General features: G+C 40.4%; 1 protein-coding gene across 4 annotated transcripts in view; it reads left to right on the forward strand.

The window, feature by feature from the left end:
• Window positions 1-14,560, forward strand: part of WDR47 (WD repeat domain 47) — a 43,887-nt gene extending 29,327 nt beyond the window's left edge. For 3 of the 4 annotated variants that reach the window (XM_054565013.1, XM_054565015.1, XM_054565014.1), the window contains 7 exons: window positions 1,041-1,116; window positions 2,910-3,067; window positions 6,357-6,526; window positions 7,104-7,274; window positions 7,924-8,055; window positions 11,527-11,745; window positions 13,115-14,560. In XM_054565013.1, the coding sequence (XP_054420988.1) occupies window positions 1,041-1,116; window positions 2,910-3,067; window positions 6,357-6,526; window positions 7,104-7,274; window positions 7,924-8,055; window positions 11,527-11,745; window positions 13,115-13,257 (1,069 nt within the window). In that variant the 3' untranslated portion in view covers window positions 13,258-14,560. The remainder of the gene's footprint in view (window positions 1-1,040; window positions 1,117-2,909; window positions 3,068-6,356; window positions 6,527-7,103; window positions 7,275-7,923; window positions 8,056-11,526; window positions 11,746-13,114) is intronic. The other variant, XM_054565016.1, reaches the window with a different exon arrangement.
• Window positions 14,561-14,577: the final 17 nt, after the last annotated feature.

Genomic DNA, 14,577 nt, shown 5'->3' on the forward strand with positions numbered 1-14,577 from the left:
GCTTTGTGCTCGCTCCTTGCTTCTTGGCCGTTGTCCTCAGGCCTGGAGAGCCCTGGGACTTCCCCTCTGTCTCCCGGGGAACTCCCCTTGCCTCTTCCCTCTGTGAGGTCCCCTGTAGTTTCACGAAAAGAAGTACATCAGAGGCGAGGTTTCTGTGACCTTGAATATCTACATATTTCACATTTGATTCGTTAATATAGGATGGAAATCATTCCTCAGAGTTTCAAAGACATTGCTCTGCTTCACTGCTTTTGTTAAGAAGTCTGATGCCATTTTGACTTGGTGCTTTGTATGAAGCCTGCTGATTTTTCCACTCTGGATTTGTTTTTGTTTCTGTTTTTGTTTTTTCTGCTTCCGTATTTTTATTTTCTAAGCTCTTTCTTATTCTCTAATTTTCCTTAAACTTTTTATAGATCTTTTTCTGGATTCATTATTTCCTGTTATATCGCTAAGGATGTTCATTCTATCTTTGTAGCATTTGTTTCCTGAATTGCCTCTCTTCTTATAAATTCCCTTTGCTGTTTGCTTTAGTTTCTGGGTTTTATCTAGGAGTCTTTCTTCCAGTAGATGGGACTCCTTGACTGTGTGTAAAGGTGAGGCATGAAAAAAATGCTGACTGGAAGGAAGGTCTGCATATAGGAATGGACCTCATAGCAAAAGTCATTAAGTGGAAACGTTTTGTAGTGGGATCTTCAACTGTCAGCATTTTAAGTTCCTGCCTGGGGTAGGAGTTAATCATAGCAACTGGGATTCTGGAACTAAGCAGGGGAAAGGCACTTGATATTTCACTATAAAATTTGTAGACTTTGACTTAATCTCCTTTCTGGAATGGCTTCTCACTCCCTCCTGACAACTATAGCTGGTGTCACCAAGTCCAGAGCCACTTAGTAAATGGCCCCTGAGAGTAACTTTGGGGACAGTGAGGGACATTTGCAAAAAAAAAAAAAGAAAAAGAAAAAAAAAGAGATTGAATGGATATATTAATTTAGTTTCTGTTTTGATGTTCAGAGTAAACTTTATTTGAATTTCTACCCCCACAGCTCATCAGAACATTTGGTCATTAAGCCACCTCTTGGAGATTCTTCAGGGAATCTGTCAAGATCAAGAGGGGAAGAGGTAACAGTTGCATTGTTTTTCCTTGTACTTGCAAAGTTTGCTAAAGAATTCTTAATTCAAAGAATGGACCGTTTTTAGAAGTAATCATTATTGTTAATGCTGGGATTTTTCTCAAGGCAGTTGAGCTTCCACTGGGCTAAGTGAAGAGGTTGCCTCAGGAAGCGCACTTGAGAGTATTCCTACTAATGGCCCGACAGTGAGCCGAGGCTGCGCGCTGCTTTCTGAACCCTACGGCTGCTTGTTCAGATAGTATTTGTGTTGCCTGGGGACTTTTTGTCCACGTGTGTTTTTTGCTTTGGAACCAGACATCTATCCTAACCACTATACAGCTTTGCTCTATCTTATTTTCTGTAGTTCCCATTTTAACCCTGTAGACAAAATCATTATTTCAGGTGCTAATAGGGCCAAACATATAACAAAAATGAATGAAGCTGACTGTTCTTGTGCCAAGCACATAGGGATATTTGTTCCTAGCACAAAGAATTATGCTTGCCTGGTGTTTTTGGTTCTTTGGATTTTCAAGAAAAGCTAGAAATGTAGATTTTTATGTGAACTATTCTTTTAAGTGGCAACAAATTTAAAAAGTTGAAAGCACACTGGCGAAGAGCAAATAAAGTTTACTTGTGGCTCTGCCACTTCTAGTATAAAGGAAATCTTAGTAATTATTAATGTGCTGTAGGCCATTTAATCAGTGATTCCTCTCCCTTTTTCCCTTGTCTACCCATGCTATTCCTTTGACAAACAGTCACATTTCTTGTATACGGATTAAAGGAAAATGTAGCATTTCTAGCCAGATAAATTCACATGACTAATATAAGAAGTCATTCAATTACATAAGACAGACATGTGACACATCAGGCTCACCCTCTAATCCCCATAAGGATGTATTGCGTGGATACATAAAAGTTTGGGTAGTGAGTGGCATAATCTCTTCATTGATTCAGCCCCGGTGGGTCCTGGAACTCTCAGGGTACAACCAGCGTGGACGTGATGTCCCCCCCGTATGTGCGCCTGATATTCAGACTTCACAAAGGCAGGGTTAGGTTGGATTTGTTGACCATATACTGTCTAGAGGTCCCTGTGCTGGGTCCTGTTGTTCCTGGTTGGGGTGGCAGGGCAGCTTCAAATGACACTAATAGCAGGAGCCACCAAGGCTTTTATACAGAACGGCTTTCACTTGCCTCCGTCCGAAACAAGAATGAGGCTCAAGTTAAATGTTCTTGTTAAAATCATTTTTAAAAGTTTTATTATTATTTTTATTGTTGACACTATTACAATTGTCCCCCAATTTTCCCCCTTTGCCCCCCTCCACCCAGCTCCCACCCCCCCTGAAAAAATTAAAATCATTTTTACAATTTTAGTTTGAAATATTAATGTATTTATTGCTGGAGATAATGGCAAACTTTTTTTTTTAACCCTAAATGTATTAAAGAACAGTCCTTTATATTCATCCTACTTTTAGAAACGCAAATGATGTTTAATTGTTGTTGTAAGAACTATATGTAGGGCATATTTTTCCCCTGACTGTTAAAGATAACTTAGTATGGGAATACATAGTCTTATATTTTGTCATAGTAAGTGAAGAGAAACTTGAATTTATCTTAGCTATCTGAGCTTCATTTAGCAATGAGTAGCAAAAAATGGAAAAAATGGAGTTAATTTGGATTTGCCATTGAAAAGAACATATGATTATAGGTTGTGAACATGAAGTGAATAATACGATTCAAATGAATTTAAAATGGGATAAAGATGAATTCTTTCACAGATGACTGTCATATTCACTCTTTCCATAGGATGACAAATCAAAGAAGCAGTTTGTTTGTATTAATACGCTGGAAGACACACAGGCTGTTAGAGCAGTGGCTTTTCATCCAGGTGGTGGTTTGTATGCTGTCGGTTCAAATTCAAAAACTCTGAGAGTGTGTGCCTATCCCGAGGCCATTGACCCAAGGTAAGGGATAGATGGTTTGTACTGGTCCCTTTTTCGGAATTGTCATTCAGTAGAGTTTAATTTTTCTTTTCTTTTCTTTTATTAAGTTTTAAATTTTTATTTTCTAATAATTTTTAAAAAAGATTTTATTATTTATTTTTAGACAGAGGGGAAGGGAGGGAGAAAGAAAGGGAGAGAAACATTGATGTGAGGGAAACTTCAACTAGTTGCCTCTCCACACGTCCCTACTAGGGACCGATGCTACAGACGAGTCCCCATTTTCGAAACAAGCACAGAAAGCCCCAGACGGACACTGCCCAGTAGCCTTCTCCAGGTCGGAGGGCATGGGTCCCGAGGTGGGGCTTCTCAAGGCGTTGGGTTGGCCAAAAAGTCCGTGTGGTTCTGTCCCATAAAATAAAAGACACATTTTTAATTTTCACCAATGACTTTGTTGATTTGGATATTTTGAGTATGTCAGCTATCTCACACATGGTATAACCATGCTCGTTCTCAATTACTGTCTTGATTCCATCGCTATCAGCTTCAACTGGTCTGTCCAACTATGGAGCATTGTCTAGTGAGAAATCTGAAGCACGGAACTTTGTAAACCATTTTTGACACGTTTAATCAGTCACAGCACCTTCTCCATAAACTGCACAAATCTTTTTTTGTGTTTTAGCTGTGTTTTTACCTTTTTTAAAATAATAAAGCATATCCTGAAAATGTTGCATATTTTCTTCCATCTTCAACATTAAAATGGCTATACAAAAATTCACCAATATTAATAAGTTTTTAAAAAATGCACACTGATGTGACAGCTGTCACAATACAATCTAACAAAATTGTTTCAAATAAAGTTAAAGACCACTAAGCACTACTAGAACCATCTTATGGAAAGAAACAAACTTTTTGGCCAACCCAATACTAAGGAAGCAAATAGCTTAGATATATATAACCTCATAGAAAACTGAATTTGAAGTCCTTACTCTCTGGTTTCTCTTTTTGTCAATTCATTTGTTAAGGCTTTTACTATCAGAATTGTTGTAATAAAGATCATGAGCTTTGGTAGATTTCGTGATTAGTGAAATGGGTGCCACAAATAGAAGGCCTTTCATACCAGTAGACAAAACGCCCAAACAAAATAAGCCAAAAATCTTAAAAGATATAATATAAAAAGCAAATAAAAATATATATATATATATTCCAGAATTTATTTTAACCACTCTTAAGGCTTTTTCATTATAACCCTAGTTTGGAGAACAGAGGGGTTGTTTATTTGCATTTTTGGGGATATCTCTCTATCTGAAAGCAGAAATTTAGGTTTTTGGGCTGCAGTAACATTGAAAGGTTGGGAAAGGGACTAGGTCTCCTGTTACGTGGCAGTACTGTAATTTATTGGCGTTCCTCATGTCACATAGGAGTACACATGCAGGAGAATAGGCAGAATTCCAGGCCAGGGAACGGAAGCAGCACTGATTAAGGAGGCAGAGCCAAGGCGTGTGCATCTAGGCTTAACCTGACCTTGCACCAATCAATTGCTTCTCCTTTTTGTATTTCTTATGATGCATAGATGATTCATAGACTCTTTGTGAAGAAAGCTATTTTTGTGAGAATAAATTAAAAAATTTTGAGCTCCTATGTGCTAGGTACTATTCTAGGATTTTGAGATAGCTGTGATTAAATCAACATGTTCATTGACTTCATGTGACTCTTGGTTTAGTGGGGAAGATGAACATTATGCAAATAAACACAAACAAATATAACTTATACATTGTGTTAGGTGCTCTGAAGAAGAAGTACAAGGTGTGGTAACAGAGCGAAACGGGGAGTTGAGGGGACTAGGGACGCAGAGAGAGGCCTGTTTGAGGAACCGGTGTTAAAGGTGAGCTCCCAGGACGGGGAGAACCGAACCCTAGCCAGGCGAAGAGAAGGGACAACATCGTAAACAGGGGGACTAGGACATGAGAATGAGCTTGGCTTCTTGAGGAACCAGACCGAGTTCAGATGGGCTGGAGAGCTGTGAGCTGGAGCGGGACGATGCTACAGATAGACAGGAACTATGCTAGGCAGACCTTTACGGCCACTTTGGATTTTACCCTGGGTGCACTGGGAAGCCACTGCAAGTTTTGAGCAGAGCAGTATTGTGACCTAAGGATATTTTGTAACGCTCACTCTGGCTGTGTGTGGGTCAGATGAGCATAAGCGGGGACGCTAGGAGAAGGGGAGAAGGCTGCTGTCCTTGGCGGCTAGTGTGACGGCAGTGGAGGTGGAGCAAGCGGGGTGTGGGAGACCCGCTGAAAAAAAGAATTCGCAGACCTGGAGATGAATTGGCTGTGCAACTGCAAAGAGAATCCTTTGAACTGACCTACTTTCTAGATCGATATAAAGTACCTGCTGGGCACTGGAGATTTACCAGTCTTCAAGCAAACATAAAAGTAGAGACTAGTACACTGAAATGCAGTAGTTTTTAATATTTTCGTTATATTGCTTTATCCTTTTTGTTTGTTAGTTTGCTAAAGTATTTTCAGGTAAATCTTAGATGTGTCATTTCATGCTTTATGATGAATCTCTAAAAACATGTACATTTTCTTACACAGGCTTGATGTTGTCATCATACTTTACTGTAAGTGGTAGCCATAGCAACATCTACCCAGCCAGATTTTAAACTCGGGACAAAGCTCTTGCATCCTTTATTTTTTAGCCTTTCCTTGCCTTCCCTTAGCCCCAGGCTATTGCTCATATTGTGTGTTTAATACATAATTCATTTAAAAAAAAAAAACCCTGGCTGGGTTGCTCAGTTTGAAGCATTGTCCCACGCATCCAAAGGTTGCAGGTTTGATCCCCAGTCGGGGCACATACAGGAGGCATCGAATTGATGTTTCTCTCTCACGGCAATATTCCTCTCTTTCCCTCTAAAATCAATAAACTATCCTTGAGTGAGGATTTAAATATATAAATAAATAATTATTGAACTTTTTGAGTTTGGAAGCATTCTTAGCTCTTGTTAAAATAATTTAGTATTTCTGAGTTAAAATCCATGAAAATATGTGAAATGAAGACTTTAAAAAGTCCTGTTTCCTACATGGAATGATTTAAGAGTTAGAATAGTATAATAATGGTTTATAATTTAACTTTCGGATTTTAAATATGCTTTAACTTTATTTCTTCTAAGATTTTGAAAACTGTTATTAACATGTTGTCAGATGCTGTTTTTGTTCCCTCCCTCAAGAACAGCCACAACGTAGAACTTTATATTCATTTGCTTTAGCAAACAAGAAATTGAAATATCTTTCTTTAAATTTTTTTTCAGTGCACATGATATCCCTAAACAGCCCGTAGTACGTTTTAAAAGGAATAAACATCATAAAGGATCCATTTACTGTGTGGCCTGGAGTCCTTGTGGACAGTTATTAGCGACAGGATCAAATGACAAATACGTCAAAGTACTGCCCTTCAATGCCGAGACTTGTAATGCAACAGGTAGGGCCTGAGAGCGGACGCGGCTGCTCCCCAGCGCACTACGGTCTTTCCCCACGTTGTCGCTCTCATGTATCTCTGTGCTGTCTGTAATAAAACCTAAGAATAGAGCCTTAAAGAATTTTTTTTTTTGGTATTCTAATTGCTTAGTTGTGTTCATCAGGCATTTTTTTTTTTTTAGTAAGTTCTTATAGGTGGCCAGGTGGTGTCTAAACCCTAGAAAATTATTGTTATCAGAAAACAACTTTTAAGTAACCACCAGAATTGTATTGATGTACATTTTCTAGAGAGTATCTGTCTTCTCTTTCATTTTCTTTGGGAAAAAAGACAAGAAGGTAACTCTCCATATAGCTTTGGTTTAAAGGCGATGATTGAACCAGTATTTGGATTTCTTGAAATTTTTTGCTCAGTCGAGTGAAATTGATTATAACATCAACCCCTAATATAAACCTAGAATAAACAGATAGAAACCATACCACTCTGCCATTATTTTGGTCAGTTTTGAGGCAGTGGAGCAATCTCACATTATCACAGTAAGTTGAGCAGCGTCTTTTTGTTTTAATTCTTATTGCTGTTTCAGGACCAGATCTGGAATTCAGCATGCATGATGGGACAATTAGAGACTTGGCATTCATGGAAGGCCCGGAGAGTGGCGGAGCGATTTTGATAAGCGCTGGAGCAGGGGACTGTAACATCTACACGACTGACTGTCAAAGAGGACAGGGCCTGCACGCTCTGAGCGGCCACACTGGTAGGTGCGAGCAGCCTCGGGCGCTGCTTCCCTTTCGTTCGGCCGTGCTTTCCGCCCTGTCTCTGCATTTCATTGAACGGATTTCTCCAAGACAGGACGTTTTTCTTTCAGAAAGTTCAATTGTGAACTTTAGATCACACAGCAATGATAGCCAACATTTCCCTGTGTGCTAAATCCTTTACTTATACACATAATTCCTTTATTTTACCCTCACAATAACCTTCTGAGGCAGGAATTTTATCTCTGTCTTACACATGAAAAGGCACATCGCGTGCCGAGCATCTTACAGCTAAATGCGGCAGAACTGAAATACAACCTGAGGCCTGTCTCTTCCAAAGCCGGGATCTCATCCCAGTCCTGTGCTTCCTCTGTGGAAAATTTCCTGTAACTTCAAATGAAAATATTTTTTCAGTACTAATTATGATGTCCTAAAATACTGAATAACCAAAAAGGATTCAGCTTATTCGATATGTTTTTGATGTGTGTTTTACTGACTTTTAATATATATAGCGCATATATATAGACTCTATGACTTTATATATTTGATTAAGCAGACCATCACATGCCCGATAATGAGGAGTACTTAGCTCTGAAAATGTTCCAGAAACGCGCTGCTCCACAGCAGTAACTGAGGCTGTGACTTTTGTAGGCCATATTTTAGCACTGTATACCTGGAGTGGCTGGATGATCGCCTCTGGTTCCCAAGATAAGACTGTTAGATTCTGGGATCTTCGAGTACCAAGCTGTGTTCGTGTTGTTGGCACAACATTCCACGGAACTGGTAGGTTTTTCTGGAATTTATATGAATTTCTATGAGAAGGAAGCTATAAATTGCACTTGTGTACTTCCTCTGTCCTGCAATATATATGATAAAGAAGTAATAGGAACAATAATAAAATAATACTTAGTATTTTATGGATCACTTTAAGTTCTTTCAGAATGCTTTTAGCCATTACTTTATTTGTAAAAATAATATCCATATTAGGGAGCTAAGGCGCAGGAAGATTAAGTACCATGCCTTAATTATTCTATTAGCAGGGCCATTTTAGAACTCAGAATTTGGTGTTAGCAATTATTTTTTTTGTTTTGTTTAGTTTCTATACACTTATCTTTAATTTATCTCTAAACTCTCCCCTCATTGTCTAAATTATGTTCAGCTCCTTTTCCCCCATTCAGAGACTTCAATTTTTTTTGTGGTCTCCTCTCTTGCAACATTAACGTTGCCTTCTCTTCTGGATCTTTCCTTCTCCACTTCTCTGTCTCATATACAGCAATTTTACAGAATTGTCAATGCCCCAAAGTTCCTCTGTTGACCTCTTTATCCCCCTCCCAGCTCTGACCCTAATTTTTATTTATTTATTTACTTAATTAATTTTAGAGAGAGGGGAAGGGAAGGAGAAAGAGGGAGAGAAACATCGATGTGTGAGAAATACATTGATCAGTTAGTTGTCTCTCGCATGCCCCCAACTGGGTACCTGGCCTGAAACCCAGGCCTGTGCCCTGACTGGGAACTGACCCAGCGACCTTTCGGTTCATAGGCCAGCACTCAGTCCATTGAGCCATGCCAGCCAGGGTTGACCCTAATTTTTGCTCCCTTACCCAGATGTCTCAAAATTCTTGCCTACATCCACTGCTACCCATTTCCTCACCCTGGGTCTTCAGCCTATTCTAGTCTGTCCCCTGCCCGCAGTCACTCTAACAGGAGCTGCCTCTTCAAGGTCTCCATGTGTCAAATCACTTTTAAATCCTCATTTGACTTGAACTCTCAGTGCCATGCAGCAGCTGACCTCTTCCTCTCTTCTTTTGGGCTTTCCGCCCTCCTTTCGTGCTCTGGATTACTACTCCTCCGCTCAGCCTCTCAATTTTGGCGTTCCCTAGGGCTCAGGATTTTGTTCTCTTCCTTTCTCTAGATGAGTGCGTCTATTCCCCCCGGCTTTAGGTATGAGTCATCTGCTGACCTTAGATTTTTATCTCTAGCCCAAATTCCTTGCGTGCCAGGCTGATATTTCTGACCCACCTACTTGAACTCTCCTTTTGGATCTCTCACAGGCTAACTTAGACTTTATGTGGCTTAAACCAAACTATTGAATTGTGACCCTTCCCCTCAAAGGTAACTGCCTCAGACCTCCTCGCCTAAGTAGTGCCAATCACAACATGGTTCATGCCAGAAACCCTGGGGTCTCTCTGGCCTACGAGACCCTCCCTGGTCTGGCATTGTGTGCCCTTCCAGTCTCTTCTCTGATCACTGGTGTCTTTCCTTTCAGTTCTGGAATGTGCCAGTCTTCCCACCTGCAGTGGATTCACGTGCTGTTTCCTTGGCCTGAAGTGTTCTTCCACTTGTCTTCTCAGGGTTAGGTCCTCTCCTCTTTAGGTCTCCGTTTCAATGGCACCTTACAAATATATTAAATTACATATTTGTTTATTTGTTTATTGCTGGTCTCCTTAAATAGATTGTAAGTTTCACAAAGGCAGCAATTATGTGTTTTGTTTCCAGAGCAGATTTAGCTCCTGCCATAGTATATGGTCCAAGGGAGTAGTGATCTAAGAAGTGTGTTGAATAAATGAACCTGGATTTCTTTTGGCACCATAAACTTTGCCTGTGTAAAAACTAAACTCATTTTATTTCCCCTGCGAATCAATTCTTTTTCCTCATTTTCTCTGTTTATGATAATGGTTCTCTTATTTCGTCACTCAACTAGATTTGAAATCCAGGATTCATTTTGACTCCTATTTTTGCCCCCATTCAAGCAGCTAACTGCCAAGACTGTTAAAAAAATTTATTTATTTATTTATTTATTTATTTTTAGAGAGAGGGAAAGAGTAGGAGAGAGGGAGAGAAACATCAGTGTGTGGTTGCCTCTGGTGCACCCCCCACTGAGGACCTGGCCCACAACCCAGGCACGTGCCCTGACTGGGAATCGAACCGGCAACCCTTTGATTCACAGGCCCGCGCTCAATCCAGTGAGCTACACCAGCCAGGAAGACTGTTGATTCTTTATTGAAATATTTTCTGAAGTCTGTCTTTCCTCATTCAGGTCTTTATTCTCTTGTTATTCGATTATTCTACCTTGTCTTCCAGTGGCCTCCCTTCTATACTCTGTCCATTTTAATTGATATACATTCATATAGGTTAATTTTCCCAAAGCCCCATTTGGATCATGTAATTCTCTTCCTTAGAAACCTGCAATGGTATTTCACTGTGCACAGTAACAAGTTCACACTCTGCAGTTGAGCATTTAAGCTACTTGATGATCTTGCTCCAAGCTCCCTTTTATGTGAACTTGTTAAACCAAGTCGCTCCAACCAAACTAAGCTTCCTGTCCTTAAACACTTTCATACTTTCTCTGTGTTTCTATTTATGTAATCCTTCCTGACCGTAATAGCCCTCTTCTTTATAAAAATTTTGAGCAATGATTATTTTTAATTACTTATGTGTGCAATACATACACACACATATTCCCCACCCCCGCATACTGTTTATTACTCTTAAAGATCTAATTTCTATTCCTTTTTTCTGTGAAGTCTTCCCAGGCTATGTTGGTCTAGAGCAGTGTTCCTCAACCTTATTTTCATTATTTCTTCTGCCAAGGAGAAAAACTAAAATTTTTTCCTAAGCAGAGGCATTAAATACTAAGGAATAAGATTTTGATGGGCAGAGTGGAGCTTTGCACGGCTGCGAGCCGCTGTCAATGGTTAAGGTTTTTTCACCCTCTGGGAACTGTTTTTGCAGCGCCTCGGGAGCAGGCTCGCCCTGTGGGCGGTGCCTGGGCCACAGTCAGGGCTCAGCCTGTGGACCTAGAGCTCACGATCTCTGTGGTTCCTATTGGCAGTTCGTCATACGTTACTCAGAGACGTTTCCTACACTGTGCCCTAAAATATATTTTGTTACTTCCTCCCTTGTTCCCTCAGCCAGGATGGGAGCTGAGATGGGACGACACCGGGACACGCCCCAGCACTAGGCAAAGCGGCTCATCCAGGGCGCTGCAGGCAGTGCTTCCCGGGGGTGGGGGGGTTCTCCCAAACGGCAAGGAAATGGACTTTCTCCTTTCTCTCAGAATCTTGCTTCATACCTTGACCCTAAAAAGGATGCAAGTGTTTATTGGTTGACTGTTAATTTGGCTTTTTCCATAGCTGAGCAGTGTGCGTGAGCTGCATCACGTTTTCCGTGTGGGGTTCAGTGGACAGAATTAGCTGCTGCAGTTTAGCTCCACTGAGCTTTCCACACTGAAACCCCTTTGCTCCTGCTACCCAGGCAGCGCAGTGGCATCCGTGGCTGTCGATCCCAGCGGCCGTCTCTTAGCCACAGGACAAGAGGACTCCAGCTGCATGCTCTATGACATAAGAGGAGGAAGGATGGTCCAGAGCTATCACCCTCATTCCAGTGACGTGCGCTCTGTTCGGTTCTCTCCGGGAGCCCACTACTTGCTAACAGGATCCTACGATATGAAAATAAAGGTGACAGATCTACAAGGTGAGGCAGATTGGCCTCTTTCCTTATTTTTAGTCTCTTCTATTCTATTTGGGGTTTTTCTTTTTTGTAATTCTGGTGGGATTGACTATAAAACATTTTCAATTTTTAGATTTAAATATTTACTAGGCAAATTACTGGTACTGTATTGAGATGAAGTACAGCAAATTATTAAATAAATTGAATAGTCTTATTTTTATTGTTAAATAGTTCTAAAAATATTTAAAAGAATCAACATTTATTACCTTGAATCGTTCTGAAGTCAATGATGATGGATATAAAAATATGCATTTATGTACTCTTTGCTTCTACCTAAAAAACACAGTGTGTCGTCATGGCTGGTGGCTCAGTTGGTTGGAGTTTGATCCCCCAATAGGGCACATACCATCAAGGAGGAAGTTACCTGTCTTACTCGTCTGTCTGTCTCCAGTTTGTACATAGATTTGCTTAATGAATGTTTAAAAATAAAACTATATACTGAAGACATAATTACACAGATTACGCACTAGGTTTTTTTTAATCCTCACCTGAGGATATGTTTACTGATTTTAGAGAGACAGAAAGGGAGAGAGAGAAACATCGATGAGAGAGAAACATCAATCAGTTGACTGGGGATCGAACCCGCAACCGAGGAATATGCCTTGACCAGAAATCAAACCTGCAACCTTTTTGGTATAGGGGATGACACCCCAACCAAAGGGAATGACTTTGTTTTAAACAAATTTTTTTTTAGAGAGGGGAAGGGAGGGAGAAAGAGAGGGAGAGAAACATCGACATGACAGAGAAACATTAATCGGTTGCCTCTTGTGAGCGAGCATGTGCCCTGACCCGGAATCAACGTGTGACCTTTCGCTTTGCAGACGACAGCCAGCCAGCTGAGCTGCACCAGTCAGGGCTAAACAAAGTAAGCTTAAGATGGCTGTCAGGCAACTGAGTGAGATGTCAGATAGCTATTTGTATGCTAGCCTGTAACTCAGGCGAGAAGTCAAGGTAGGAGATGAAGCATGGGTGAATCCTGAGTTATAAATGGTCACAGTAGCGTGATACGAGATGAAATTTCCTAGGAAGAGGGACAAAAGGAACAAGAAATCTGAAGGCTGACTCCTGAGAGGTGCCAAACTTTAAGTCGGAAAGAAAAGAGAAACCTGCAGAGGAGACCGAGATGCAGTGGCACTGAAGTCAGGGGGAAGCCAGCCAAGCACTGCTGACAATTAAGTGTCCCGTAATTTATCCCTGTTTAAATCTTTCAGTGTATTGTATTAATATAGTTGAGTATTTTTATATTGCAACGTCGTAAAATAAGAAGTCTGAAACTTCTACATTTATTTATTTTTGTATTGTAAATCAATATCTCTTCTCTTTTTTAATTTAGGAGACCTCACTAAACAGCTCCCCATCATGGTGGTGGGGGAGCACAAAGATAAAGTGATTCAGTGCAGGTGGCACACCAAGGACCTGTCCTTCCTGTCGTCCTCTGCAGACAGAACTGTAACCCTCTGGACTTACAATGGGTAGAGGACACCCAGTGTCAGTCCAGGCAGAGAAAGCACGGGGACTTAAGACTACTGAGTTGTGACAATTCCAGATTTGAAGGACATAGACTGACCAGGAAGGCGGCTTAGCATGAGGAGGCCCCTTTGACCTTGCACCCCTGTGGTAGGAGCTGTTGGGCGTGTTACTCTACAGTGCTTTGGTCTTCCACGTGAGCTCGTGCTGCTGTGACCTGCTGTGTGTAGTCTCGTTGCCAAAGTCTGCGGAAAAGCTCTTAGGTTGTCAGTGTGCACTCCAAGTCAAGGTGGACGATGTGTTTACAGTTTAGTATTAAAGCATTCCTTGGTCTTTGCTGAAATAACAGTTTTGTATACACATTGAAATTGAACTCTACCTTAAGCATATTATTGCGTGTAACACAACCAAGTTCTACACAGATTAATTAAACATAGGTGTTCAGAAATTAATTTTGTTTTTCTCAGAATCCCATGATATTGTATCACTTGTCAGCTAGAGGTCAGAATTTTATGTCTCTTGAAAGCTACATGGTTGTTTTCACTGCGGATTGTTCTGGAGTTTAAAGATAGATGGGAAACTGCTTCTTAGTTCATTATGTGGAATAGGCCTTTTCTTTTGTCTTAACCTGGGATATAATTACTATTTTGTCACTTTATTTTGTTTCACGCTTCAAGGGTAAACATGTTTGCTTCAGAAACTTGTTAATTTCAATTTTTTGAATGCAACAAGATACCTCCCTTCCAAACTGTACTGTAGGGGCAGAGCAGCAGGGGGCGTGATCGGCACGTGACGGTACAGTCAACTCACTGGCCAGCCTTTTTCTCTAAACAGTGAAGACTTCGCCATAGACTACAGCATGGCTTGCAATGCTATATCTGCATGATAACTTAAACATGGAAATTTTAAACTTTGCACTCCAAAAGCTTATTTGGATTTTTTTCTTGCACTGTTTTGTGTACTGCAGAATAATGATTTTATTTCTATGGCATTGTAGATCCTAACACTTATCTATCTTTATTTTCATATTGTACAGTAATTTTACTTTAAATTATTAAATAGGCTATTTTATTTATTTCAGATGCAGTTGAGTTGGTTTTAATTATTGAACTGTCTGTGCACTGTATGTAGCAAGCATTTTTAAGCTACCGTATGCAAGTGGAAAGGGTATTAGAAGTGTAACTGTGCTATTATTTCAATAAAGACCTCATGGTACCTAAAACTATTCCTATTCTCAGCGTCCGTGGCTGTCATTTAGAGTGTTATTTTTTCCAGTTTACTTGGAGGAGGTGTGATCTGATGGATGAACAATCAATATCTTAAGTTTCT

The sequence above is a fragment of the Pteronotus mesoamericanus genome, unplaced genomic scaffold (assembly GCF_021234165.1).
Source record: "Pteronotus mesoamericanus isolate MK-2021 breed Mesoamerican mustached bat unplaced genomic scaffold, CSHL_Meso_final scaffold_99, whole genome shotgun sequence".
NCBI classification, from domain to species: Eukaryota; Metazoa; Chordata; class Mammalia; order Chiroptera; family Mormoopidae; genus Pteronotus; species Pteronotus mesoamericanus.